Source organism: Schistocerca nitens, chromosome 1, assembly GCF_023898315.1.
Source record: "Schistocerca nitens isolate TAMUIC-IGC-003100 chromosome 1, iqSchNite1.1, whole genome shotgun sequence".
Taxonomy (NCBI): domain Eukaryota; kingdom Metazoa; phylum Arthropoda; class Insecta; order Orthoptera; family Acrididae; genus Schistocerca; species Schistocerca nitens.
This window is the reverse complement of record NC_064614.1, coordinates 743,164,816-743,192,107: the sequence shown is the minus strand read 5'-3', so window position 1 is coordinate 743,192,107 and position 27,292 is coordinate 743,164,816. Positions and strand designations below refer to the sequence as shown.

The following is a 27,292-nucleotide window of genomic DNA, read 5'->3' as shown; positions in this document are numbered from 1 at the left end:
AATTGTGGCAGTAGTAGCTGGTCTAATACCTGCGCCAGACACTTCTTGTCTTATATAGGCATTGCCGACCACAGTGCCTTATTCTGTCTTTACATACATCTGTATTTGAATATGTATGCCTATACCAGTTTCTTTGGCACTTCAGTGTATTTGAAATGTACTGTTTTTATAAGAGATATGGCTTTAGGGAAATAAAATAAAATAAACCCTCTAGTACGTTAAAAACATTTCTAAGCAATGAAGATTATTTCATTTCTTAGTTCCCAGCAAAAATAAGATCATCTTTCACTTTTTTAACATTTCAGTGGTCATCAACAGTTTTCCTCTTTGCTGTTGTCAGTTGGTTTCAAAGTGCTGAAATAAATATCTGTTATGTACCACAAAATAATACAAATTCTTTTAATGAATATTAATATTTTAGCAGGAATTTAACACACGTTAAATAATTGCACAAAGCAGTAAGTGAAGTTAAATGTTTCCTGTTAATACACATCATACCAATCAGTTGAAACAAAACACTATTGTTTTTCTACAGCTACTTGCAGTCGTTTTAGTAGTACTAAATAATGTACTTCAAAGAGAATTCTGCAATGTACCTCCTTCTACGTGTACAGAAGAAAGTGTGCGATTCACCCCACTTCTTAGTTTGTGAACAGTGAAAGGTCAGTACTACTACAAATTTGAAGATCCTTTGCTTTTACAGAAGAATATTGTTTGGCTGTAATATGGCTGAACCACAAAAATATTCATTGGCAATTATATTTGGCCCATAGGTTTGACACCACGGTGCACAGGAACTGGTTAAGATAACCATCATAAAGCTTCTAGTTACGTGCAACAGACAGCATATTGTCACTTTCTGCTTTAACACGAATAAATACTTCAGGATTAAAGGAGACCCCTTACCAAAAAGCTACAAAATATAATAAATAATAATAAATAACTGCACAGAGGAACAAATTCTTCTGGTTCACTCTTCAGTAGACTCACCATCATCAGGATCACCCAAACACTATTTCATATCATTGTAGCGACTGTATGCCGTTACATTGTGTTGTCACACATGCTGTATGCATGTGTTTACAAACACTGTGTTGTCAAACATTTCATGCCAAGCACCAGAGGCACTATTTTATATGTGTGTTTGTTTTGATTTTGTTTATGCGTTTTATTTTTGCTATCTTCCATGCCTAGTTATTTGTGCATAGTTACAGGATAACTTGTACAAGATCTGTTCGAGAAATTTCGGAACATTCAGAATTTCACACCAGTGGTGTGTTAGAGCAAAATGCAGTTGGTGTCCCTGCACACGGCTGTGTTAATGTGTAATTGCTGGAAGTTTCATTGTTGTATGTCTGTTATTGTTCAGTGCTGTATTGAATAGGAAGTTGTTTCGCACAATTTGCAAATTTCGAGATGGCAGAGCTAGCAAAGCAACGCATCTGCATTAAATTTTGCTTGAAACTCAAGAAAAACTTTACAGACATACGCAAAATGATGCACGAAGCCTACAGTGTTGAGAGCTTAAGCTGTACTCAGTGTTACAAATGGTTCATGTTGTTTAAAATGACTGGATGGGAGTTGTTTAAAGATGACTCTTGTTCAGGATGCCCTTCAGTGTCTACCGACAACACTCATCTCAGGAACATCAATGAAACTGCGCGTGCCAATCAAAGACTGACTGTCCGAGAGATTGCAGAAGAATGTAACATTTCAGCTGGATCATGTCATGAAATCCAGACACAGCAACTTGGAATGCATTGGTTGCCACAGTTCACGAGTCAAGACCAGAAAGACATTCGCCTCACAATTTATGAAGAGCTTTTGGATTGTGCAAATGAGAACGAGATGTTCCTTATGAGAATCCTAACTGCTGATAAGATGTGGGTCTACTGTTATGATGCTGAGACCATGGTTCAGTCTTCACAATGGGTCGGGACAGGTTCTCCAAGACCAAGAAAAGCTCTTCAGGTCAGGTCAAATGTCAAAGCCATGCTGAAAGTTTTCTTTGACTTTGAAGGATTAATTCATCAAGAATTCATGCGACAAGGAGAAACTGTTAATCGATGGTACTATCAGTACATAATGCAACACCTGCAAGAAAATGTGAGAAGGAAACAGCCCAGAATGTGGCCAGGCACTCCATGGCTCAGGCAGGCAGCAGTAGCCGACCGCGACAGACACAGCAACAGATAAGTAAACCGCTTTTGTGACATATACGAGTTCCTAACCAGGAGCGAATTTTATTATATCTGTGTGCTTTAATAGTTTGCTAAGCACGGTTGGCGGTGGTGTGTTTGTTGCTGTCAGAAGTAGTTTAACTTGTCGCAAAATTGAAGTAGATACTTCCTGTGAGTTAGTAGGGGCAGAGGTCACTGTTGGCAACCAGAATAAAATAATAATTGGATAATTTTACCGACCCCCCAATTCAGATGATACAGTTGCTGAAAGGTTCAAAGAAAACTTGAGTTTAATTTCAAACACATACCCAACTCATACGATAATAGTTGGTGGTGACTCGATATGTTGGCGGAAATACATGTTTAATTCTGGAGGTGCGCATAAAATATCCGAAAATGTGCTAAATGCATTTTCTGAAAATTATTTCGAGCATTTAGTTCATGAGCCCATGCGAATAGTAAACGGTTGTGAAAACACATTTGATCTCTTAGCAACAACGAATCCTGAGTTAATAACGAGCATCAAAACCCATTCAGGGATTAGTGAACACAGGTTTGTCGTAGCGAGATTGAATATTGTAATCCCCAAATTCCTTAAAAATAAGCGAAAAATATACCTTTTCAAACAAGCAGATAAAAATTCACTTGATGCCTTCCTGAGAGACAATCTCATTCCAAATTAATAATGTAAGTGTAGACCAGATGTGGCTTAAATTCAAAGAAATAGTATCGGCAGCAGCTGAAAGATTTATACCAAATAAATTAACAAATGACGCAGCTGATCCTTCCTGGTACACAAAACAGGTTAGAACACTGTTGCAGAAACGATGATTCAACGAGACAAACATGCCAAATTTAAACAGGCGCAAAATCCCCAAGGTTGGCAATCTTTTACAGATGCTCGAAATTTAGTGCGGACTTCAATGCAAGATGCCCATAACAGTTTCCACAACGAAACGTTGTCTCAAAACCTGGCAGAAAATCCAAAGAGATTCTGGTTGTATGTGAAGTATGTTAGCAGCAAGAAACAATCAATGCCTTCTCTGCTAGATAGCAATGGATATACTATCAAAGACAGTGCTGCCAAAGCAGGTGTAGGCGGTTGTAATTTGTACTAAGACAGGGGTAGGATCGCATTGTAATATCTGTATAGTGGCGTAGTCGTGGTCATTTGATTGCTTAGTTCGTAAGTAATTGTTCATATATCGCAGCTCAATCTGGCGCTGGTGATACAACTGTGAAGTCGCATATTGCTGTTTTATTTGTCGCAACTCTGTACGTCCAGATATTAGCAGTAGGGGTGGATAAGGTGTGTGCATGCTTTGTATGGGCACAGGAGGAACTGGCCGCGGTTCGCGAGCAGCTGTTGGCCACGGTCAGCCGTCTTCAGGCTGCTGCCTCAAGATGCAGTGACGGCGGAGGATCTGGCACGTTGCTTGAGATACCCCAGGTGTCGCTTGCTGCATCCGCTGACTCAGTCGCCAAGGCACCTTCTAGTGTACCCAGCGTGTTGGGGCCGCCCTCACCTCAGGGTGAGTGGCGGACAGCAACGCGTTCGCGTCACTCGAGGCAGAGGATCAATGTGGAGGATAACCGGCTGGCCCCGGCCGTTCATCCTGTCAGTGGGCAGGTGGCCGCTCCTTCAGCAGGACCCAAGCAGGCACACGGGAGCAAAGGCTTGCTGGTTATCGGGAGCTCCAACGTTAGGCGGGTGTTGGAGCCCCTTAGGGAAATAGCGTACAGAGCTGGAAAGAATTCCAACGTGCACTCGGTTTGTCTGCCGGGGGGGCCTCATCCAAGATGTGGAGGCGGCCTTGCCTGCGGCTATTGTCTGCAAGTAGTTGCTCACATCGGCACCAATGATGCCTGTCGCTTAGGTTCTGAGGCGATCCTCAGTTCGTACAGGTGACTGGCAGATTTGGTGAAGACCGCTGGCCTCACACGCGGGGTGCAAGCAGAGCTCTCTATTTGCAGCATCATTCTCAGAGTGGATCGGGTTCCTTAGGTTTGGAGCCGAGTGGAGGGTCTCAACCAGAGGCTTCGTCGGCTCTGTGACGGTCTTGGCTGCAGATTTCTAGACTTGCGCTATTGGGTGGGGAATTGTAGGACGCTCGAGATAGGTCAGGGGTGCACTACACAAAGGAAGCGGCTACTCGGGTAGCAGAGTATTTGTGGCATGCACATGGGGGTTTTTTAGGCTGATGAACACTCATCAGTCAATGTGCAGGCAGGGAAATCAGGATGCGCTCAGTGTAAAGACACTTCAGCTATCAAGATATTAGCAGTAAATTTTCAGTGTGTTCAGAATAAAGTTCCTGAATTTACTGCCCTCCAGGAAGCGTGTGGTGCGCAAATTATTCTCGGGACTGAGACCTGGCTGAACCCTGAGATAGGAAGTTCTGAAATATTTAGTGAGGGTTGGAACTTGTATTGGAAAGACAGATTAGACACCGTAGGAGGTAGTGTCTTCATTGCAGTTGACAAAAATATTTTGTCTACTGAGGTCAAAGTAGAGTGCGATTGTGAAGTTATCTGGACACGTTTAACAGGGCTAGGAGAAAAAGTTAATTGTTGGGTGTTATTACCGGCCACCAGGTTCCACCGTGACAGTTCTAGAATCAATCACAGGGAGTCTATTCTGTATCGCAGATGTACCCGGATCATGCTATATTAGTCTGAGGCGATTTCAACCTACCTACTATAGACTGGGATGTCTATGGATTCATTACAGGTGGTACAGACAAGCCGTCGTGTGAATTACTTTTGAACACATTATCCGAAAACTGTCTTGAGCAGCTAAATCGACAGCCAATGTGTAATGGAAATATTTTAGATCTGGTAGCCACGAACAGACCAGACCTCATCGATGGTGTCAGTGTTGAGACAGGGATTAGTGATCATGATGTTGTCGCTACGACTATGGTTACGAAAGTTAACAAGTCGGTCAAGAAGGCTAGGAGATTATTCTTATTAGAAAGAGCAGATAAGCAGTTGTTAGCATCCCACTTAGTAAATGAATCGACTCCATTTACTTCCGGTACGATGGACGTGGAAGAATTATGGGCAAAGTTAAATATCTTTCAGCACAAGCATGCATCGCAATATGGCAATTCTTGCCTAAATGTACACAATTATCTCTTGGATCTATCTGAAGTGATGTAGCAATTCATATCTCCATTGTCTGCACTTGTCAGCAACCATGAAATGCAAACCATTTTACTGTGCTAACAAATAAAGTGTGTATGCGAGAGGGGGAAAAAAGAAAAGGAGGAAGATTGCCATCGAGATCACTGGAGACCGAGTACAAGCTCCGATTGTGTAGAGGATAGGGAAGAAAATCTGCCGTGCCCTTTCAAGGGAACCATCACGGCATCTGCCTGCAGCGATTTTGAGAAATCACAGAAAACCTAAATCTGGATGGTCACACACAGGTTTGAACCATCTCACTCAGTATATGTGAAAGAGGGCACATTTAACATACATTCTGCTCTACCATAAATTAAAAAGATCACAAACTACATAATGACCATAGCCAGAGACAGAATAAAAAAATAACATAAATGAGAAACGTAAATACTTTAGGATTAAATAACTGTTATATGCAGCTCTGGACAATTATTTTCCAGTCTAAGGTGCACTGCAAATGTAGCATGTAACCATGTAGAATTTCAACCTGATTATTCTCCCACAAGACCTTATCCATAAATTTTCAAAGACACCAGAATCCTGAAACAATTTATTCATTTACTGATTGTACAACATTTAATGTAAATGTACAATATAATAGCATTTAATGTAAATATACAACCACGCTTAACAGATTCCATTTGTCTGCTTGGAACAAATGTGGAACATTCAGTACAATGTTTCAGGAACTAAAATTTGACTGTACACAATATATTCCGTGGAATTAAGCCAACAATAAATTATGTGTTACCATTAACTAATGGTATTATATAAAACAGAACAATAACAAGTAAAATGAACACAACCCAACTCTAGCGAATCTGTACACAATGTTGCCCATGTTTCGTTTTCTATTATATACATTTTACAACAGAGGCACTACCTTTTTAGATATTGAGACAGAGCAGAATCTCACAATTTATCTGTGGGTTGTTTCCTTAGGAGATTTCTGTCAAGGAGTTGTAACAAAGTTAATAATTTGAAAATACCATCAAAAGGGCTAATAAAATTATTATGTTTACAAAGGGCAAGCAAAGCCTACGCAATTCCAAAACAAAATAGTGAAAGAACATTCAGCCAAACTTTTGTTAAATACAATGACTTAGGTTCAAAACTATTGTCTCTTTTGAGAAGTTATTCCAATTATCTATCACCTGTACAAAAACGGTTTTTATATAAATGGACTAGTACAATTACTTTGCATTGATAACACAACAACACAGTACAACTAACAAACATGAGAAGCAGGCTCCTTGCCTTTCTTTGTAAAACAAATATGACTCATTTTCACTGTGATAATAAATACAAGCATATGAAGCCATTCTGCCAACATGACTTCAGCTTCCATAAGATGTGATACCATTATGTTCATTGCTTGAAACTGGTAAAACAAATATGCTTGATTTGCTTCAATGAAATATCTTTCAATTTATTTTCTGTAAAGTTTTGTGGTTAAGTTATTACATTTATAAAAATCACAACAGACCATTTGAAATATCAAATACACTCTTTACATTACAAATGTTAGTAAAATTAACCTGGCTGAAAGTTTTTGTCTGGAACAGTAATCTCCGACTGCAGAAAACAAGTGTTACGAAAATACAGTATATCATGCCTTTCTTAAATTTGTTTAATCCTAAAATTCCATTAGAAATCCAATCAGTTTCCAATGTATTTGTTTCTTTACTGTCTAACATTTCCGCTTTTTACTAAAAAAAAGAAAAAAAATTATATCTATTGTTTCTCTTCTGTAAATCATTCAATAGGGGAAGGGGGGAAAGTCAGTGATGAAGTAAATGCATTTTATACACTGATCATTGACACACTTGCATAAAACGAAGCTGCTAAGCACATAATATTTATCACTTCAACAGTGTACTGTAAATACCTCAACTAAACCAGTCTACAAAATAAATTACTTGTGTTCAACATTCACAATCTTCCCACAGTACATTATTTATTTCAATTTGGAATGCATTAATATCCCAATTTTCATAATCTGTCACATATACTATGACAGAAGTTAGTGGAAAGAATGAATTTTTTTCTGAGACATATCCACAGAGTTTCAGGGACCTGTCTTGCCTTCTCTAACAGCAAAATGAAGAATAATGAATGTTTTGTCAATAAGATAATACAAGGAAGATAAAATTCTCTCACCACAAAAAAGTTCAGAGTATTAGATATTCCAGGTTGCTTAACATGTGAGCAATTCATACTGTACAGCCTAGTCTTGAGAACGTAATTCAGTAGAAATCATCAACCAGCTCACAAGACAATTACAACCACAGAACAGCCACAATCCACAACAATAAAAAGTTTACAATTTATCTACAATGACAATGTTCCTAATGCTTACTATACATATATGATTCTGGATACATTTCAAAACAACTTCAAACATTCTTAAATTGTAAAAATCACTTCTAAAATGAAGACTCGTGCCCAAAGAAAAAGAATTACAGCAGTCATTGTCTAGCACCATTAATATTTCTGTCATCAAAGTATAATACCAAAACTATTAAAATGCAACATCTGTGTTATCATAAGAAACGAGTTCAGCAATAAATTATTTCCTGTAGTTTACCACTTCATAATTCAAGGTAATTCTGCTGTGTTTACGGAAGAACATGGTTGTACATCCCCTGGAACAAAAGATATTTTATTTTAAATCTGCTACACACTAAAAAGAAGTATTACACATTCATTTCTGAAATAAACCCTTCAAGTAACCCACCATTTTCTTTCAACAATAAAAATAAGTTATTTACTGGGGACTGAAAGCTTCTGTCTGTCAAACTTCAGAAGATTCTGCTTCATGTTGAGAAATGATCAATAATTTGGGCAATCAACTCAGCTTTAGTGGTACTCTAGAGACATTAAATCACACATGCACACTGGCCACACAACATCCTGTAAGACCTACCAAATTGTGGCCAAATTTCACAGCTGTGCTCCCACAACATACCAATGTTTTCATGGCACCATCATGCTGGAGCAGAAGTCACTGCTCATCTATATGGAGTAATGTACTGAGCAATGTGATACAGGGGCACTGATGCTAATCTCCTCCAGTTAAGCAGGCTAGCAGAAGCACAAGTCACATGTCAACTAGCAACCATTTCAGAACATGCTCATAGAAAATTGTAGCTGGCGAGTTTAACAGCAATGTATCAGTTTTCATAGTTCGCAATGTAATTTTTCTGACTTTAATGAAGGGCGTAAGTTAGTAAAACATAGGTTGTACAACCTATACCTGTAGCACATATAATGACTGGAGGCAAATTACCGAGCCTCTCCACAGCATCATCCTTTAAACAGAAGGGCTGTGCCACCAAGCTTTAGTAGCTCTTAAACCAGAAGTCTGATGACAATGGGATTATTTCAGTTGGAAAGAGCATTATTTTTCAACATCAGAGCATGCACAGTGGTTCCCCAATTACTGGATTTAAACCATACTGTGAATGGTAAGTGAAGATGGCAAGCAGTGCTAGGCCAGACAAGAGTGCAAGGTGGATCCGTCAAGCCACCATTTTCATCAAATGATTATTATGGCTGCAAAGGAGGAGTTAAATACAGAAGAATTTACCCTATCTGGTATACATTTCAGCGATTGCCCCTTTCAGAGCCACCACTGGAAAGTTGTTTTGTGAATTTTCAAGGAGGTCCGGAGTCTTTTGAATATAAATCTTGTCCCAGGCACCCAACAACGAAAGTCACTCGAGGAAACATTGATGCCGTTTGATGTTTGGTTTGTTGGGCACTCAGCTGTGCGGCCATCAGTGCCTGTACAAAGTCCCAATTTTGACAGTCCAGTTTTTACACAATCCAATCTAGCCACTGCCACGAATGATGATGACAACACAAACACCTAGTGCCCGGGTAGAGAAAATCCCCAAACCAGTCGGGAATCGAGTCTGGGACCCAGTGATCCAGAGGCAGAAACACTAGCCTCTGGACCACGAGCTGTGGACACACTGTTGCTGTGAGGAAAATGTTTGAAATGATCACCTCACATTTTCTGAAATTGAAGGGACCATAAATATTGGACCGACTGCAGCATAGACCACTGTTCACAATTATTTCGGTCTAACCAAGGTATGTTCCTGTTAAATCCCACATTGTCTGGCAAGTCCAAAAATACACAAGAATGAACTGATGTTATTTTATGATCGAAAAAATTCGACAAAGGATGGTCTACAGGTAATTACAAATCGTCACAAGTGGCAAAACATTGGTGTGCCATTACGATCCCGAAGAGACTACTTTCTTCACCAATATGGGTCATCTCACCTCTGTGATCTTGGACACACTGCACAGTCAATGTTCAGTGGTTATGCCAAAAGCTTTTAGCAGGAATTTAAAAAAGTTTACTTACAATATAATTGTTACAAGTTTTCAGAATACTCTCCATGAGCACTATTCATTTTTCCGTACTTTGAAACCACTTCAAAAATGTCTCACTCCAAGCTTCTTTAGGAAGTCACTTACAGCAATTTTACACTGTGATAGCCTCTTCATCACAAGAAACATGATGGCAACAATTTTTTTCACTCATCTTTGTGACCAGGAAGAAATCACAAGTGACCAGGTCAGGTGAACGGAGCTGGTGCAATAGCACGCCCACTTCTTTCCTCCTCCAAAAAGTACATTGTTTTGGCAGTTTTATGTGCTGGGGCATTTTCATACACAGAAGAAGATTCCCACTCGAACCTTGGGTAGTGTGACCTCCATGTAGCAGTAACTTTCAGCAGACATTGTCATGCACACCGCTCTTACATCACAAACATTCCACTGCTAAAATGCTCAGAACAAGCACACTCTTTGGCAAAAACACAAATATAGTGCACAAATATAACAATACCTGTTCCACTGCTCCACTCACAACGAAATCTGTATTTTCAAGTGGGATCTACAACCTCACCCTTAATCCACAAGAGGTAAGACACCCTGAAGGCTCAGAAGAAAAAGTAATAGGCTTCAGTACACAGGCTTTTACAGCAAGTGTAAATTCGAGTAAAATCCTTCTGGGCATTAGGCTGCAAAATTTTCAAACTGATAGTTTGAACTGTTGAGAAGAGACCACTGCAAAGGTTCTCAAAATGGCGGTTTTATTTCAAAACACTATAGTAACGTCCAAAAGGATTTTACTAAATACTTTTCAGTTTTATGTGCTAGTAATATCACATGTCTTAAGACCCAACTGACAGCTGTAGAGCATTGGTTAAACAGTAACACACCAGTCACTGGTCTTCAACACTGTGGTGACCCTTTACATTAGCCCCTGTAAGAGAGACGGTGTGTGTTTGGAAACACCTCTCAGCGAGAGATTGTTTTTCCTTCTAATTTGTCAGTTTTTAAAAATATCTTTAATGTGAAAAGTCTTTCACTGAAATCCTTAGAAAGAAAACTAATCAGATAATGTTACATTCTTAACTCCATCAAACGAAATGAAACGAAATGATTTCATACTGGATGAACAACGAAAATAATTTTCTATTTTTTAAAATACGAGGGCGGTTCAGAAAGCAACCTCCGATTGGTCACAGTGCGGGTTGTGGGGGGAGTAGCGACGCCATCTGTGCGTTCACGCACTCAACAGGTCAGTCGGCATCAAGCCGTGGTCGAGTGAACGTCGTACCTGCGCTAGTTTAGTTTTTGTGGCAGTTTGAAATGTGTGCTGCAATAGAAAACCCCGCCAAATGTGAAGTGCGTGCTGTCGTAAGGTTTTTTACAGCCAAAGGATATTCTGCAGCAGCTATTCATCGTGAGCTTTGTGCCGTGTACGGACCAAGAGTTATGAGTGAAGGAGTTGTCCGTGAATGGGTACGTTTATTTAAAAGTGGACGAGAAAACGTTCATGATGAAGAGAGGAGTGGTAGACCATCATTGGTGACTGACGAACTCGTTCAGACAGTTGATGCAAAAGTTCGTGAAAATCGACGTTTCTCAATGTCGGAGTTGTCTACTGGTTTTCCACAGATTTCTAAGACTCTCTTGTACGAGATAGTGACAGCAAGATTGGGTTACCGTAAGTTCTGTGCACGATGGGTGCCCAAAATTCTTACCGACCACCACAAAACTCAAAGAATGGCCTCTGCATTAGACTTTCTGTCACGTTATGAGGACGAAGGAGAACCATTGTTAAACAGAATCGTGACCGGTGACGAAACCTGGATTAAGTACGTGAACCCTGAGACAAAAGAACAATCAAAGATGTGGGCACATTCAAATTCGCCTACCAAACCAAGAAAAGCCACTGATGGCAACGGTGTTTTGGGATGCCAAAGGGGTGTTGTTGGTTGAATTCATGGAACGTGGTACGACCATTAATCAAGACGTGTACTGTGAAACAATAAAAAAGTTACGACGGGCTATACAGAACAAACGCCATGGTATGCTGACTTCCGGTATTGTTTTTTTGCACGATAACGCCCGTCCTCACTCTGCTCACAGAACAACAGCCCTTCTTGAGTCCTTCAAGTGGGACGTTATCAACCATCCACCTTACAGCCCAGACCTGGCGCCAAGTGATTATCACCTCTTCATGCATTTGAAGAAATGGCTCGGGTCACAGCGGTTTGATGACGACGAAGAGCTCAAAGATGCGGTCACAGGCTGGCTCCAGGCACAAGCGGGTGATTTTTATGCAGAAGGAATTTCAAAGCTTGTGAAGAGATACGATAAGTGCCTCAATCGCTATGGAGACTATGTAGAAAAATAGTGCAAAGATGTAGTTGTAAGATGTATATATTAAAATATTTTTATTTAACTTGGTATATTTTTTTAAATCAACCGGAGGTTACTTTCTGAACGGCCCTCGTATAATGTAACTGGATAGATAAAAAAATCTATTCGCCAAGTGGCGGCAGGAGAAAACACATTCATGAATGTTAAGTTTGCAAATTTCCTTAACCTTTATATGTACGTGTTCTCCTGCCACTTGGTTAGTAGATTTTTCACCTATCCAGTTACATTACACTGGATAAACAAATTTTTTACATCAACTTACCTATGAAAATTTATTTTGGTAAGCGTATTACAGCCATCAACATGCCATTACAGAGGAACGTTTATCTCTGTTTTTACTCCTCGAAATAGTCCTAGCTTTAAACGCTGCTGCATTCATCAAATGCTGTAAAATAACATTGCATAAGTATTCAAACCTACTAAAAATTTTGTACTTACAATGAAAATAGAAATTAATACTGACTATATGTTACTTTTATCACTGGGAAATCATTACATTTGGAAATAGTTGCTACAAAAGTTACAAATTATCTGCAAGTATATGAACACCAACATTCTATTAAATTTCATATAAAATACAGAAGCATATTACCCTTTCTAACTTTGTCTGCTTGTGAAGTGCTGCATTAAGAGGTGATATCCTCTCTCCGAGTTCAAATATCTCTCTAACAAGATCATTTTCTGTCAAATGAAGATTCATGCCAGACCCTAAAACCTGTACAGAACGGAAGTATTAGCATATCACATAGCATTTCAAAACGTCAAACTTTAGAGATATTAATGATTAGCTGAATGTTTACCTGGCAGAAAGCATCATATTGCTTTTTCCTGCACCAGGAGTCTAACGCTAACACCTCTTGACCAAATCTCACTTGTATATCTGGTGGATCACCATCCTGCAAATATTAAGAAGACTATGAATAAATTGAAGCAAACATTGAGTCATTATTTATACAGAGGGGTCCAAAAAAATGTATCCACTGTTAAAAAGTCCGTAACTTGCAAACTAATTGACGGAGTTTTCTCATTTTTGGTGAAAGTGTAGCTTAAAATCCAACTTAAAATATCACTGTAGGTGTTTGAAATGGTCACCATTAACATCCACACACAAACGATACTGCCAAACTGCAGCACGAACTACTGACTGCTACGTGTTCAGTTGGATATTTGGACATGAATGTACGATGGATTCTCTAAGTTCATCCAATATGCGTGGCTTTTGTTGATAAATGACGTCCTTTAGTGTCCCCCACAGGTAAAAGTCCAGAGGAGTTAGGTTTGGGAAACGTGGTGGATACTCCACAGCACCTCTACGGGCTATCCATCTTCCTGGTAGATTTTCGACAAGATACTCCCCAACACGATTTTGGTAGTGGGCTGGGGAACCATCTTGTTGAGGGTAAACTCTTCCGTCTCCATACAAGTCTCGGATAGGAGGTAAAATGGATATCTGAAGATTCTGAAGGTACACCTCACCGGTAACTGTGCTGTCAAAGAAGAATGGCCCAATCAAGCCAATCCACAACACACATTTACTCCTGGCAAATTCACAGCTTTGTCTACATGGACATTCATTCAGATTTTTGGCGGCCCAGTAGATGCAATTGTGGCAATTTACTGTACCACTGAGTTTGAACTGTGCTTCATCAGACCAGACCACACAATCAACTCTACAAACTCTTCATCGTTGCGCACAAAGTTAGTAAACCACTCACAGTACTCCATTCTACGATCTGGGTCGTCCTCGTTCATTGTATGTAGCAATCGTGGGATGTAGCACTTCCACTTTGCTGTCTTCAAAATTCGCCGAACATTTGAGCGACTCACTCCAGTTTCACAGGTACACTGTATCAGAGACTTCTGTGGTGAGCGAGTGAATTGTTGTAACACATGACAGGAGTTAGCTGGACTTGTTACTATTACAGGTCGTCCAGATCGTTGTTTATGTACATCTTTAACACAGCCTTCGGCTTCAAATTTGTCTCGAATGCGACGAATCGTTAAACGTGTCGGTGGCTCTGTTTGATTCTCATTTCCCCATTGTCGTTTAACCTCATTAATGTTTTCGTACTTAAAATACCACTTCAAAACTGACTTCCTTTCGTCGAATGCAAGCCTTGCGCCAGCCATGTTTACTCGAGTAACTAGGTGCAACTAAGAACAAAACGCTGACTATCTGGTGACAGAATGAGATTTTCACTCTGCAGCGGAGTGTGCGCTGATATGAAACTTCCTGGCAGATTAAAACTGTGTGCCCGACCGAGACTCGAACTCGGGACCTTTGCCCGCGAAAGGCAAAGGTCCCGAGTTTGAGTCTCGGTCGGGCACACAGTTTTAATCTGCCAGGAAGTTTCATATCTGGTGACAGTCATCTGACCAAACAAAACAATGCAATACAATGCTTGTGTGGCGATTGCCGGAACTACAAACTATTACACTACTAAAGATGAGACAACTCTGTCAATTAGTTTGCCAGTTATGGACTTTTTAAACAGTGGATACATTTTTTTTGGACACCTCTACATAATTCAGTTTTCATTTTTTATTTCTGAAATACATTACAAGAACTCTGTATTTTTAAATTAATCTACTCAATACTTCCAGACATTTAGTGACACACGCCATCTCATCAGATTACCTAGGAGTACACAAAAACTTTTCTTGTTTCTTGACTTTTGTAACCAGCCATCAGTGCTTTGGATCCACAATTTTTTTTTTGTTTTTACACACACACACACACACACACACACACACACACACACACACACACAAAGGCGCGCGCGCGCACTACTGCCAGTTCCCTCAACAGTGTGGTTCATTTTTCCAGATAAAAATAATCCCTGCTCCCACTGGAATGCTATAGATACAAACTATGAAATGTTTAATAACTCTGTATGCGAGCAAGATTTTTCTACAACTTATACAGGTTCATACCACCTTTTATGACTGTCATGTAAGTCTTATTAAGAGTATATGCACTTTATTTTAAAGTATCTTCAGTGATCACTGTGATAATATGATTGTTATTACAATTCTGTTTGCTATGTCATCACTTAAAACTTCCAGGCTATTAGGGGCAATGTATAAGCCTTTCTCCTAGCATTTCCTCTCCAACTGTGGGAGACATCTTCAGAGGTAAAATGGCGAACTGCAACCAGAACTCTAGGGAGCCACCAATTTATAGGCAATCTAGGGGGCACCACACACTATCGCATGACTTCTACTACGAGAATATTGTTGGTAATGCCAACATTCTTGATTAAAAGTAATCAAATGTCATTCTTATGTTACAATGTTGATATCCAAAGCCACTCTGCAAAATGGAAGTGTACCCACCTATGTTCTATGGTTTACCAAAGGTGCACAAACCACAGAATCCTTTGAGGCCTATTGTGTGTGCTATATCATCTTCCACCCATGATTTAACTAGACACATTGACTCATTGTTGCAACCTTATGTTGGTGGAACTGATAGTCACATTAAAAATTCATATCATTTCACCAACAAATTTAAAGAAATGCATGTGGGACAAAGTGATATTCCTTTTATTTTCGACGCTGTGTTATTTACCGTGATTCTGTTGAACAAAGTTATTTCATGTATAGCTGACATTTTTCCAGCAGACATGGTGAAGTTATCCAGACACTGCGTCACCACGACCTATTTTCAATACGATGTTTTTTATGAACAGATTGGCAGTGTGGCTATGGGCAGTCCTCTTAGTCCGGCTATTGCCAATTTGTTTATGGAGAGCTCTGAACAAAAGGCGTTGCACATGGCCAGAAAACGACCAGCCAGATGGTACTCTTCAGTCAATGATACTTTCATAGTATGGACATATGGTGCAGAGGAATTTGATGCCTTCCTGATACACCTCAATGGTATCAATTCAAGAATACAATTTACTATTGAGATGGAGAATAACGGCCAACTGAATACAGAAAAACCATGCATACTGACTGTTACCAGCATTAAGATTCTAATCAACACCCCAGACAAAAAAGAGGAATGATTAAAACCTTGGTAGATGGGGCACACAACATTTGTGAACCAACTTATTTAAAAGATGAGCCTGAACATCTACATTTGGCATTCAAGAAGAATGGTCACTCTAACAATGAGCTAGATAAGAGTACTTCACCCTAGGGAGAGAATCAGGACTGAAGAGGAATGACCGCTACCCAAAGGGAAAGTTTTCCTTCAATTGATCAGTACAATCACAGATCACACTGGGAAAATGTTGACCAAGTAGTGTGGAAACTATCTTCAGACCCACCAGAAAGATAAACGAATGTTTAAGATCAAACAATGAAAACTCCAAGTAGGAATATCAACAATGTAGAAAAAGGCATATTGCTACTTACTGTGAAGAAGACACATCAAGTTGCAGACAGGCACAACTAAAAGACACTCACATGTAGCTTTAGGCCACGTCTTCATTAGTAAAACAAACACACGCACGCACACACGCTTGTGTGAATTGTGTGTGTTACTAATGAAGACTTGAAGACTGGCCGAAAGCTACACGTAAGTGTCTTAATTGTGCCTGTCTGGAACTTGACGTTTCTTCTTCACAGTAAGTAGCACTCTGTCTTTTCCTACAAAAGAAATGTTAACACCCGTCTCGTTGAACACGAAAGAGGAATTGTTATCTGGGACATATGGATAAATCATCCATAGCAGAACGTCTTTATCGAGAGGGTGAACATGAAATAAAATTCAGTGAGACGAGTGTCATCTCAAAAACATCACATTATCATGTGCATGTGCACAGAGAGACTGAGATTTATCAATAATGATACCAATTTTAACAGAAAAGATTAAGGTCTTAAATCAGATAAAATTTGGATGTGAACACTGCAACATAAGAATGACGATCAATGACTTTCAATGGAGAATGTTGGCATTAACAGCAATTATCTCTTAGCCAATATCACACGATATACTGTGGTGCCCTCTACACTGTCCACAAGTTCGGCACTCTCTCGAGTTCTGGTTGCAGTTCGCCATTTAACCTCTGAAGATGTTTCCCACAGTCAGAGAGGAAACATTAAGAGAAAGTTTTATACATCAACCACAACCTAGCAACTTAAAAGTTTTAAGTGATGTCAGTACCTGCCATGAAAGCTTATATTGTATGATCTGTCTGCTACGATATTTTAACAACTTTGTGGTTTCATCAGCATTTTTTGAAAGAGGGAAATACAAAATTATTATAGAACATAATACAGATTATAAATACCTCCACATAATGCAGAATATCTCTGAAACTTGAACGCTGGGTCTTCCGATCCTTTTTTGCTCTATATTTATGGGAATCTGTTGCCAATTCTCGCAAACGTTCAATAAGCTGAGGTGTGGCAGCTTCTTGGAAGTCTATGGAATGAGTGCGTCCCATCTCAAACACAAGAGCCATTGCTTCACCTGCCGCCATACGCACATCTAAGTGTGCAGATTCTAAGAGTTCAGCTAGCTGCCAAAGTTGCCTGTATATGAAAGTTTATTATTTGTATATTACAATTAAATCTAACAACAAACAAGTACAAGTTACTATAATTTATTTGCTGCTCCTTTCGTAGCTAAACAATCTCAATAAAAAATTTCAATACTTTCTATAAAAAACAGATCAATATTTCATTTTCTTGAGAATCAACTGTCTCCAGAAAGAGCAGTTGTGTCTGGTCAACTGATACTGACAAATATACTGAGGATGTGGCTGATCAATCTGCAACTTTAATATAACTGTCTTGCTAGATGTTAAACTACTTTTCCAATTTTGGGCCATTCCTTAGAATGCATTTGTCCACTAGATGAGATTAAAAGCAGATAATGACTCATTCACTTTTACACTAGCCACTACAATGCTGCATCAAACACTACAAATCCCATGATTTCGCCCTATGTCCACATCCCTACAATAATTAACAGAGATCAAGCAATCAAATATTTTAGAACAGTTGCAAAATTTTCTATTACGTCCCACATGCAAGTTATTTGTATAATAATATACATATGTTTAGTGGACCTGTACACCATTATCCGTCTTAATAATAATTCTGATTAATTTTGCATTAATAACATTTAAGGTGGCAATGTTCTTAATTTAAATAAAGATATTAAAACTTACGGTGAAAATGTTGTATCAGTGTCTGATAACAACATATACACATCTCCTGGTGACATTAAAGTCAAAAGAAGGCTCCATGAAGAAATAGCTGCTGCATGTAAAGCAGCCACTTCAGCTGATACTACAGGTACTGTGCCATTGCCCTTGAGATAGGAAGCACTGTATATTGTTTCCATAGAACGCATCAGTTGCACTATATCATTCATTTCTCCACCTGAGAGAAAACTGCACATGGCAAGAGCCCAGCAGCACTGCAAATAGAAACTCAAATTGTATACTTCAGTGGAAAGTGAGAAAAAAGAAAAACAGACATGCAGTGTATGTTAGTAAATATTTCTAAAAAGAAAGATGATGAGACTTACCAAACAAAAGCGCTGGCAGGTCGATACACACACAAACAAACACAAATATACACACAAATATACACACAAAATTCAAGCTTTCGCAACAAACTGTTGCCTCATCAGGAAAGAGGGAAGGAGAGGGAAAGACGAAAGGATGTGGGTTTTAAGGGAGAGGGTAAGGAGTCATTCCAATCCCGGGAGTGGAAAGACTTACCTTAGGGGGAAAAAAGGACAGGTATACACTCGCACGTGTCTGTATGTGTGGATGGATATGTGTGTGTGTGCGCGAGTGTATACCTGTCCTTTTTTCCCCCTAAGGTAAGTCTTTCCACTCCCGGGATTGGAATGACTCCTTACCCTCTCCCTTAAAACCCACATCCTTTCGTCTTTCCCTCTCCTTCCCTCTTTCCTGATGAGGCAACAGTTTGTTGCGAAAGCTTGAATTTTGTGTGTATATTTGTGTGTATATTTGTGTTTGTTTGTGTGTCTATCGACCTGCCAGCGCTTTTGTTTGGTAAGTCTCATCATCTTTCTTTTTAGATATATTTTTCCCACGTGGAATGTTTCCCTCTGTTATATTCATATCATTAATTTGAACCCAACAATGACGTTAGTAAATATTTCATTAGAGTAGAAGGTTACAACCCCAGTGTAACCATGGTTTTAACTTTAAGAATGTTAGTGTGACCTCAGCAGCCAGAGACTGCAATCACGTGTGTGTGTGTGTGTGTGTGTGTGTGTGTGTGTGTGTGTGTGTGTGTCAAGGACTGTACAGGCTATAATGGGCATTGCGTTACATCTGCTTTAGTGTATCATCTAATAGTAACAGAATGACAGTTGTTAGCTTTAGTAAAATAAACTATACCTGAGGCAGTATTAATGAAAAATGCTAGAAATGGGCAAAATAAAGTCTAGAAACATATTACTTGCATTTGACCACATCATTCAGTCTCCGGCATTGATGAGAAACTTCCAATTTTGCACTTACTTTCATAAACTATTTAGGAAAATACGTAAGTGTCCGATTCCACCCGTCTGCTTTGACCCATGACATCACCAATATGGCGGAAATGGCTATTCAAAGCGTTTTCAATATGGCGCCTATGATATCACTACATACACACGGCAACAAACACGAAAAAACGTATAAATAAGACAGTAACACCTCCCTCCAAAAATACAATCAAACTAACGAGACAACCGCGGGAAATTGAGGGTTTTAGGGAGAGGACGAGCTAAATATAACAGTAAAAAACACCACGATCCCAAAACACACAAGATGACGAACAAAAAAATAATTACAAAATCTACAGGAATCTGACACTTCCCTTGACCTTTATAGATCAACGGCAGCTTACGATACCAAAACACCAATGCCTACAGCAAAAACTATGGAAATTGGAATCAGACATTTCCCTTGACGGGTCGACAGTAGCGTCCGATCCCACGCGTCGGCTTTGACCCGTGACGTAAGGGTGTTGTGTGTGACATCATGACGGCGCGGAGTTTGGTTTGAGTGTGGCTGTCTCCAGTTCTGTGTTATCTTATTTTATTTACTTTTCTGATCTGTTCGTTCTATCTCGTGAGATCTTTTTTTTAATTTAAAAACACTTATTACTTATTTTAATTATCTGTTTCCTCCAATTTCTGTTTTAGTTTATTATATTTATCTTTCTGATCTGTTCGTTCTATCCCGTGAGATTTTTTTTTTTTTTTTAAAAGACAAAAAACACTAATCAGCTACTGAAGCATCTTTATCTTCTATGGGTTGCAGGGGTTACGACCCCTGGGGAGGTGGGTGGGTATTCATGCATGGCTGTCTTCACTTACACGTTGTAGCTACGCAAGGCATCTAAATTTGTTTATATTTAGTTTGCCCCCCACCCAAAAAAAAACCCATTTCCCGCACTTGTCCCGTTAGTGTCATTAGGCTTCTTGTGGAAAGTGTGTGTGTTTGTTTTTGTTTCCGCCATATTTGTGACGTCATGGGTCAAAGCAGACGGGCGGGATCGGACGCTTCCGTATTTCCCCCTTGACCACAGCTGACAGTACCAAAACACCTATACCTACACATAAAAATACAAGAATTGGAATCGGTCATTTCCCTTGACCTCTATTTAGCATGTTTATGACAGTATTACATGACTCAAATGCTGCATATATAATCTATGTTACAGTGGTACAATGGTGTTCTGGATTTACTATTCTGTAAAATTAAATAACAGTAAATTCAATATAGCATTTTTTCATTAATATCACTAAGGTATAGTCTATCTCATTAAACCTAATAAGCGTGTCATTCTGTTACTGTTACGTGAAAAAGTGAACAACATGGAACTTCTCCATTATAGCCACACAGTCCACGAAAATGGAGTACTAGCTCTGAAACACATTTGACGGCAATTAAAAAGTAGTTCTACAAGTTGTTGATTCTTGATATTACTGTCTTCGTCTGAGCTGCACAAGTCAAATGAAATATTCAATTCTAATTGGGAGTATCTTTCTGTATGGTTTATTCTACAGGTATTTGTGTGCATTATTTTCAGTTTTGGTTGTTTTGTAATACTGACATTCTTCTTCTCGTATATTTAGCTTGTTCCCACTCTGAATGCCTTACTTCCTACAGTGGTCCCATTAGTTTCATTTCACTGCTGGAGTAAAATATTTCAGTTCATTTATATCTTTGTTCACAGGTGTATTTAATGATGTTATGGTCATCATCTTGCGGTATGATGCAAATGGGGGTGTCCGACTTTTTACATTGCAGGTCGAAACAGACTGGCAGTATCTGACTTTCATATTTCCTAATTGTGATGTGCAGTTGATTTATACTCCTCAAAACACTGCCTAAGATCTGGGTAAGCCCTTCTATTGACATAAAAAACAGTATATAGAATATATAAATAAGGCAAAGAATATCTTAGTTACTTCACAGTCTGACAACGTCAAAAATCAAAACAACTTTCCCCCATCATTAAGTTTCAGCACAACAGCTGCTCAGTCATAAATGTATAACAAAGTAACTTGAAAAAGTAAACCACACTATATTTGGTCAACTTGACTGCTGAAAGTTTAACAGCAGCCAAAACCTTTGTTATTGGTAGGAGACTTTGAAGTATCAAACACATCAGAATATTCAAAAACAAGTGAAAATTTAACGGAGACAGATATATCTGAAGAATAGACTAGCTGCTAACTTACTTTTGCTCTAGCTAATGGAGAAGCAGAGTTGTCGTGAGCAACAACAGTTAACGTTGGTGATAACTCTCGACAAACTTCTTCCGAATGCTCCCCAGCACCCAATTGTACACAAAGAAGTGGTGCCAACTGTGCTGCAGCTGCCTGTTCCGCACTCCGGCCCTTCTTTAGGCTGCGTTCCACACCATCAGTCAACGTGAAGCGCCTACATTATTCGAAACAAAAGGGTGTAAGAAATCCGTAGCCACAGCAAGAGTGTAAGAAGAAAGTTAACAACCTGATACACTAGAAAGAAGGAACAAGCACAGAGGAGAAAAACCCACCTGTCAATTACATATTCAGGTACACATTTTTTAATGAATGCTTTTGCAACCGATTCAAGGGAAGCTGTTCGTCCCTGAGCCGATTTTTGATTTAAACCATCAATGGCTTCTCCTAATTTTTCTTCAAATATTTCTTCTTGTGTCTGCTCATCAATTTCATCTCCTGCAATAAATCAACATCACATTCATCAATTTCATGTCTGAAAACAGAACAAATAGTACTGCTCAGACTGTTTGTTTTCTTGCAGTTCCAGAACTATCCTTATTTGGTTATTCCCAAACCTGTGAATTTTCTTTTTTGTCTGTTGTGCACAGAAAATATTGTAGCAATTAAGCATCCTGTGTCAACAGAAATGAGAAGTTCTATGTCTGTTACAAATTACTGCATCGATAACAGGAAATGTTTACAACTGGGAAACAGAAGTAGTAAATAACATCTTGGAAGTTTCAACCCTTGAGGTTCAATGTGCTGCCTTCTAGAACTTATGGTGGTTGGGATTATTTGTATATGGTAATCCCTTTGTCAGTATTGTAAGAAGTTTAGTAAACAGGTTATCTACAGTGAAATACCTCAGTTACAAGAAATAGTAAATTATATCTTTTAAAAGAAACATTTCATTTCAGCAACACTACAACAACATGCAAGAACCTATCTTCGGAGCTATACAAATGAATATATTGCACAGAAAAGAAGCTGACACACTGATGCAGTGTTTATCCTGGAACTAGGGTACAAAAAGAAGGTATTTCTTTTGGGTGCATGTTGTTAAGACTTTTCCCCCCCACTAATCACAAACACAAGAGATAATGAGAGATTGTAAATTTGTGAGACTTGTAACAAGAATTGTCTCCACTCAGTAACAGTGTATGGCAAGTCCCAAACTAGAGATCCGGTTTCAGTACCTTTTTCATACATTCCTTTACCTCTGCATAGGCGTTATGTTCAGTACAACACAATATTTGTAATAAGCGTTTGTTATTTCTCAACCAAGAATTATAAACATTGTTGTTAACCTATTTATTAAAACGAGGGCTACCCCCTTCAGCAGAAAATACCTCCCTTCAGTCACTCTTACAGGAGTAGCTTATTAAATTTTGCCATATACAGATTGTAGTTCAACATCGATACGGACTGTGAGAGAATATTTGTGTATGTGACTATTAAGGATCTAGTGCATCAATTTTTTAAAAATGAATGAACTAACTTTGGTTCAACCATCAAAGCCAAATCAGAATGTCTTAAATACGTAAGTTGTCACTGCTCTACAATGTCTTCAAACAACTTCTGCATTTGTTAGATTCTTGCTAGCGAAATCAGGTGTCGTCAATATATGCGAGTTATTTGGTAACATAACCTAGAAGGGGTGTATACACAACTTACCTTCTTCGACTATGCTACGATTTTCTGAAGCGAGACTGATGACACTTGCATTATCATTTAGTGAATCTTCATCTGATGTTACGCCAATAGCGTCTGGCCGTAGCTTCGGAGTGGACCCTGAAATTTCAAGTTAATAACATCACAGAAGTAGCATTACGCAACTTCTAAATTTAAACTTTAATATCACTAAATACATCCTTAATGGTTCCCTTAAACTTCGTGATCAATAAACAATAACAGGTACGATCATATGTTACACACATATATCTCATACGTCAGCAATTTGCGAGGTTATTTCGTTCGCGCTCAGAAAACCTCACAAGCTGCTGGGACACTTACCTGACTTTCCCTTTCGTTTTCCTTTGGGCATGTCTTCAACAGTTATAATCCAGCCTAAAATTTACACTTAATCAAGAAGGTAAACAATTCAATATAGCTTTATGTTTACGTATACTTATCACTTGACATATAAATAAAATCTGACAAAAGCCCATGAACATGATGCAGCTCAGTGCATGCGAAGCAAGCCTTCACGGCCAATGTGATTCGCAATGAATGCTGGGAATGAATTCCCAGCTTGGATATGGAACACGTGGGGCACCAACTTTGCGTTTTAAAATGAAATATGGTATGCTATTAACTAGAATTTTAGGTTAAATATGATGTCCATTTCAAGTTAATTCATAATTTAAGAAATTGGAAACAAATGTAGGCTTAATCGTTTACATAATGCTGCACTTTATAATACAGTGGCATATTTTACTGAGGTTGGATATTGCCAGAACAACCGAGAGTCTAATCCGCGGCCTACGCAAGTGCAGACATAACGGCCAGGACTATACTTACCGCACTATGGTTTTGATAACTATATCGAGTAGGGATATAGTTGGGTATATGTTGGCGATGATTCTGTAAAACAAGTAGTAAAAGTGCCATATATTTTTTATGATAAAAATATTGTTTTGATAGTACTGGTAATAAACTGAATACGATTGTTTCTAACTTCCACAGCGAAAATTATGGATTACATACATGAAATCGATTACATGATATTCTTGCTTGTGTCTCGTATGAGCAACATTCACTACGTTTACATGTAACACATCATCCGGAAGACGAAAATCGAATTTCGGAACCTGTTTTTCGTTGTCGCGTTTACTTCGTAAGGTTTGAAGCGGATTTGCTAGCCTGGTTAAATATGGCGCCTAGAAAACAGTTGATACAGTTTATGATTTAGTAAGCACATTCGCTATTTCCCTTCAATTAGATGAGGCGTCAACTACTTCAGTCTAATATTTCTAGTTATCCTTTACTGTACAAAAAGCCGCTCCCTCCTTATTCGCCATACATTAAAAAAAAAAAAAAAAAGTCGAAACCTGACAGCCCAAGTATGTTTCATATAGACTTCATTCTAATATTTCTAGTTATCCTTTACTGTACAAAAAGCCGCTCCCTCCTTATTCGCCATACATTAAAAAACAAAAGTCGAAACCTGACAGCCCAAGTACGTTTCAAAACCGATTGAGTTTACATGGGGGGCGAAAATCGATTGCGGAATAGGAAAACCGGCAACCAGAAACGGTATTGGGAAATCTTTACGAAATCAGGCTTTGGAAGCCCCATGTAAACGGGATGACATTAACTTACTGAAAGCGAGATGAACTGCACAAATACATTCAAAAAAACTGAAAGGCAGTAATTTTGGAGGCCTCCTGGCTCATCTACGGTCAATGTCAATCATTGTTAAGAAGCACAGTGTGCGTCGTTTATTGCGCTGATGCAAAAGCCTTAATTCATTCTTACGTCATGACAGCTCTTTTGTGGGCATAGCGAGTCTTCTGCTGAATGTCAGTCCATCCATTGACGCGATCTTCCTCGGTACGTGGGTGTCCCTATGCTCTTCACTAGAGCTCCTTGGGCTGCGATCAGAATTTTAATACACCCCTCAACTTGTTCCCCGCTGCAAAAAATAATGAGATTCTCAGCCAGATAGGCAAGAAGTTACAAGCTAACCTGCAAATGTCCTTGAAAATACTGTAATGAAAAGATCCGTGGGTACGTATCAACAAAGTGTTCGACTCCACTGCTTACGTGCAGAATGGGTTCCCATGGTTTAGTCTATTACCTGGCAACAATGAATGACTGTCTGTTTCTCAGGACTGTAAGTTCAACCTGTTTGTTCACAAACCACAGAGTGGGAATATCTATGCAATGGCCTATTCTATTGCACGCCATGTGACTTCAGTATTACAATGTTCGTTTACATTTTACGGTAGGACGGCAACTGTAGTATGACACCTATTACACTTATTTTTACACATTTGATAATTAGTTACAGCAACAGCAAACTATTGTTGCTCCCATGGATGCAAACTGAAGTATGTCCAAGGAAGAAAAGTTACTTTTCATATGTACGTACCACAAAGATCTAATAACAGTTATCATGTTAGTAAGATGAGCTATAGAGGGTGCCCCAGGGGAATGGTGAACATTCAGGAATACGACAGGAGCGATCATTCGAAACAAAAATTACCAGTAAACTTGGGCTCAAAACTGTGTACTTCAAGAGCTAAGAACACTTGTCCATCTTCGTTGCTGGAATAACTGAATAAGTGCTTATAGCTCTAGATGTGTGCGTTTTAGAGCCCATGTTTACTAGATTTTTTTTTACTTCGAATGGTCGTTTCTGTCATATCTGTGAATTCACAGTAATGAGCCAAATCGTTAGGACTATTGCCCACCTGTGTTGCGAACTCTAAAAATAAACATAACGCCGTGAGAATCCGCCGCATGGAATGGTATGGGGAATCATTTTAGCGACAATAGAGGCCGTTTACGAGAACGTCCAGTGACTAAACGGCTTTGACAAAGCGTAGATGGTTATGGTCAGGCACCTGGGAACGAGCATCTCGGAAACGACAGAGCTGATCGGCTGTCAACGTGTTACTGTCGTGAACGTACACTGAGGTGAGAAAAGTCATGGGATGGTGACATGCACATAAACAGATGGCGGTAGTATCGCATACTAACTAACTCCGTCTACAGGCCGCAAGCGACCCATCGGGACCATCCGACCGCCGTATCATCCTCAGGTGAGGATGCGGATAGGAGGGGCATGGGGTCAGCACACCGCTCTCCCGGTCGTTATGACGGTTTTCTTTGACCGGAGCCGCTACTATTCGGTCGAGTAGCTCCTCAATTGGCATCACGAGGCTGAGTGCACCCCGAAAAATGGCAACAGCACGTGGCGGCGGGATGGTGACCCATCCAAGCGCCGGCCACGCCCGACAGCGCTTAACTTCGGTGATCTCACGGGAACCGGTGTATCCACTGTGGCAAGGCCGTTGCCTAGTATCGCATACACAAGGTATAAATGGACACTGCATTGGCGGAGCTGTCATTTGTGTTCAGATGATTCATGCGAAAAGGTTTCCGACGTGTTAACGGCTGCACGACTGGAATTAAAAGGCTTTCAAAACAGAATGGTAGTTGGAGCTAGAATAATGGGACATTCCATTTCGAAAATCGTTAGGGAATTCAGTATTCCGAGATCCACAGGGTCAAGAGTGTGCCGAGAATACCAAATTTCAGGCATTACTTCTCACCACGGACAATGCAGTGGCCGACGGACTTCACTGAACGACCGAGCTTTAGTGTTTGCATGTAGTTGTTACAGCTAACAGACAAGCAACACTGCGCGAAATAACCACAAATGCAGATCCACACATACCAAGAAAGTTGATGTTGCGCTGGACGACATCACGGGTTGTCCTAAAGCCCATCCACTACATGGCCATCAACA

General features: G+C 39.5%; 1 protein-coding gene across 1 annotated transcript; it reads right to left on the bottom strand.

Annotated features, from left to right (window-relative positions):
* Window positions 1-5,886: 5,886 nt before the first annotated feature.
* Window positions 5,887-24,049, bottom strand: LOC126260388 (interferon-related developmental regulator 2). Its single transcript, XM_049957719.1, has 10 exons — window positions 23,830-24,049; window positions 23,491-23,607; window positions 22,110-22,272; window positions 21,790-21,991; window positions 18,245-18,495; window positions 17,360-17,603; window positions 12,917-13,012; window positions 12,709-12,831; window positions 12,379-12,501; window positions 5,887-8,011 (listed from the first exon to the last, which is right to left on the bottom strand). Exons 1-9 carry the CDS (start codon window positions 23,858-23,860, stop codon window positions 12,415-12,417), a joined length of 1,314 nt encoding a protein of 437 aa, XP_049813676.1. The 5' UTR covers window positions 23,861-24,049; the 3' UTR covers window positions 5,887-8,011; window positions 12,379-12,414.
* Window positions 24,050-27,292: the final 3,243 nt, after the last annotated feature.

Bases quoted from the DNA above. Each gene is read 5' to 3' on its own strand.
- LOC126260388 (XM_049957719.1), bottom strand. From the start codon at position 23,860: ATGCCCAAAGGAAAACGAAAGGGAAAGTCAG. The intron at 23,608-23,829 runs GTAAGTGTCCCA...TTGAAATTTCAG, and splicing joins AAAACGAAAGGGAAAGTCAG to GGTCCACTCCGAAGCTACGG. The intron at 12,502-12,708 runs GTAATATGCTTC...GTTATTTTACAG, and splicing joins AGCAGACAAAGTTAGAAAGG to CATTTGATGAATGCAGCAGC.